The sequence below is a fragment of the Rhea americana genome, unplaced genomic scaffold, assembly GCF_003343005.1.
Source record: "Rhea americana isolate MKP2758 unplaced genomic scaffold, rheAme1 scaffold_171, whole genome shotgun sequence".
Classification (NCBI taxonomy): Eukaryota; Metazoa; Chordata; class Aves; order Rheiformes; family Rheidae; genus Rhea; species Rhea americana.
This window is the reverse complement of record NW_028185828.1, coordinates 1,929,564-1,932,363: the sequence shown is the minus strand read 5'-3', so window position 1 is coordinate 1,932,363 and position 2,800 is coordinate 1,929,564. Positions and strand designations below refer to the sequence as shown.

Genomic DNA, 2,800 nt, shown 5'->3' with positions numbered 1-2,800 from the left:
TTTTTTTTTCTTTTTTTATTCCGGAGGCAGCTCAGGGCAGGCAGTGCCGCAGGTACCTCCGGGCTTCCCCCAGCCCGCAGCAAACCGCTGGAGCTCCGGCAGCCCGCAGCGCCCGCGGGGCTCAGCGCGACCCCAGCCCCAACCCGCGCCCCCCCGTCCCCCCGAGAAGACACGGGCGAGCCAGCGCTGCCGAGAGCGGCTCTGCCCCGCCGAGAGCGGCTCTGCCCCGCCGGCCGCGCTGACGGCGTTTCGGCCAGCGGGCGGTTCTCGGGAGGCAGCGGAGGGGGGACAGCAAAAACCAAGCGCAAGTTATCGGGGAGCCCGGCCCGGCCCGGCCCCGCCGCACCTACCCAGGGCCAGCACGGCCGCCGCCTCGCCCGGCATGGTGGAGCTGGAGCTGGCGGAGCCGCGCGGCCCAGGAGCGGGCCGAGGGGCCGGGCTCCGCGCCGGCGGAAATGGGCGCGGACTCGCCGGCAGCCAGTGCGGCCCCGCGGCGCGGCCCCGGGGCGGAGCCCGGCGCGGCCCCCCGTTACGCGCGCGCCTCGGCCCCACGCGTGTCCCCCGCTGCGCGCTTGCGAGTGCCCGCTCGTGGCGCCCCTACTTGCGCCCGCGGCTGTCTTCCCCGCTGGCAACCCCCCCCCCCAGCTAGGGTCCCAGTTGTGGCCCCCATTTTCTCCTCTGCTGCCCCGCGCTGCGTCCCAGCTCTGTGCCCACCCGTGTCCGCAGCTGCGGTCCAGCTCGGGCTCCGAACGGGGCTCGCTCTGCACCTGTCCCGAAATAACTGTGCCCGCGAGGGCTTTGCCGGGGGCTTTCGCGCGGCCGGTAGGTACCTAGCCGGGAAGCACCGGCGGCCGAGCAGCGCACCCCCTTGCTAGCACGGTTCACTGGGGCGAGCTGCACCGGGCCGCACCGCGTCACCGCTGGGAAACGGGGACGGTCACGGTCTTCCTCCCGCCTGGGGCGCCTGAGGTCAGGGTGGCAGGTACCGTCAGGACTGGCTCACAGGACCCCTGGAAAGGCTGTTGCCGAAACTCCAGCTTCGGGTCATCGTATGTCAGAGTAACAGGCTCCTTTTGCTGCAAGGAGGGGCAATAMCTGCACTGTGAATCACAGCTCCGTGGCTGGGACCCACTGCGTACAGGCGCCAAATACAGTGCGAGTCCGGGCCTAGAAAACCTGTGTTACTTTAATGTTATCACTGGCCTTCACTCACAGGGCTTCCAAATCAAATTCCTTAACAAAACCCAACACAATAGCATGGATTGCGAGTTCTTGCTTTTCCATCCGGGCTGTGGTTTATTTGTAGGAGGTGAAGGGCCAGGAGGAAGGCAGGGAACAGCCCTTCCCTTCGTGTATCTGCATGCATCACAGATCTCAAACTCCCGGATTGCTTCACTAACCACAAGTGCATTCCTTCATCTGCTGCTGGCCAAAAGCCTACGCCCCTTCCTCTCAGATGCAGATCTTACCTTGGTGATCCAAGCCTTTGTCATCTCTAAATCAATAGGGCCGAGCTGCTGCGAAGGCCACCTGGGAGCGCAGGGTAGGGCCGAAAGCAGATTTCCTTCAGTGTGGAGGAGCTTGGTAGGAACATAATACAGGGCCATGAAGCAGCCTCTGACTACCGGCTTGGAAACTCTGTATAAGGCAGCACGTTTATATATAATCTTCTGGTTGATTCAAAATCAAAAATTCAATGGCGATTCAAAACCARCCCGGTGGGAAGAGCATCTCCCACAACATTCAGAGACCCTGTTACAACCTTACTCATAGACTTGGCAGGTCTAGCTTCAGCCTCCAAACACCAGAGCTGGGTCTGCTCTTTGCTGCTGGGTTGCRGACACAATGTGTGATCTGCTCAGCCCTCTGGTAGCAGCCAGCTGCCTTGCTGGGAGCTGAGATGACCCTCACCTGGCTAAACACCTCCCACGCTGGTGCGGTGTGCAGGCGGAGGGCTGCTGGTACTGGATACTCTCTCCCCCCCCTTTTCCTGGCTGGCACACGCCACTTTGTAGGTCGGAGGAGCAGCCAAGCTGCTAGCTGGTCAGTGGCCGTGCCCAGCCCAACCCTTTGCTTCACCCTACGCAGCGTGCAGCCAATTCCTCGTTTCTGGCAGCGAGACGTTCCCCTCTYGCTCCTCCGCCAGTTGCTGGGATGTCAGCGTTTGCCTTGCAGCCCGAGGTCTGTCCTGGGGTTAACGTGGTCAAAATGAGCCAGACAGCATGCAGAGGACCAGTGTGGCCCGGGTGCTGTCAGACTCGCTGGGACCGCAGGAGGCCAGGAGCAACCTTTCCTGCAGGCACGCTTGCTCCTCTGGGCCGACCCACAGCACCTCTTCCACGCTCGTCCTAAGCGAGCATTTCCTTTGAGCTTCCACCAAGCTGTTGCAGGAGACGTGCAACTCACGGTTGGATGGGGGCTTTGAAGCCATCTCTTCCCACCAGAAGCAATATTGCCAACCCCCAAATATGCAAGACCACCGAGTTTTACCCCAGAAACACCAGCTTTTCAGTACAGTACATGCTGCCTGCCAGCACAGCCCTGCCCCCTGACACCCGCTGAAGCCCCAGGCACGAATGACTGTTCAACCGGCGAGGCTAACCCTGCAGGCCGCCGCACCTAAGGGTGCTGGGTTACCCCCGCAGCAAGCTCCCGCAGCGCTCCCACGCCTCAGCGGCTCGGTCCGAGCGCCCGTGCCACCACCRCGCTGCCAGAGCCGCCCCCAGCCTGCACGCAAGGCTTCGCGTTTCCCAGCTAGGAAAAGCGGTCAGCACTAGGACCACACTACAGTCCAGCCTGC

The 2,800-nt window shown here is 63.0% G+C and overlaps 1 protein-coding gene across 1 annotated transcript in view; it reads right to left on the bottom strand.

Moving 5' to 3' along the window:
* TGFA (transforming growth factor alpha) overlaps positions 1 to 433 on the bottom strand; it is a 14,737-nt gene extending 14,304 nt beyond the window's left edge. Inside the window, exon 1 of the mRNA XM_085301006.1 lies at positions 351 to 433. Coding sequence (XP_085157132.1) covers positions 351 to 384 — 34 coding nt within the window. The 5' untranslated portion in view covers positions 385 to 433. The remainder of the gene's footprint in view (positions 1 to 350) is intronic.
* Between the last annotated feature and the right edge of the window lie 2,367 nt (positions 434 to 2,800).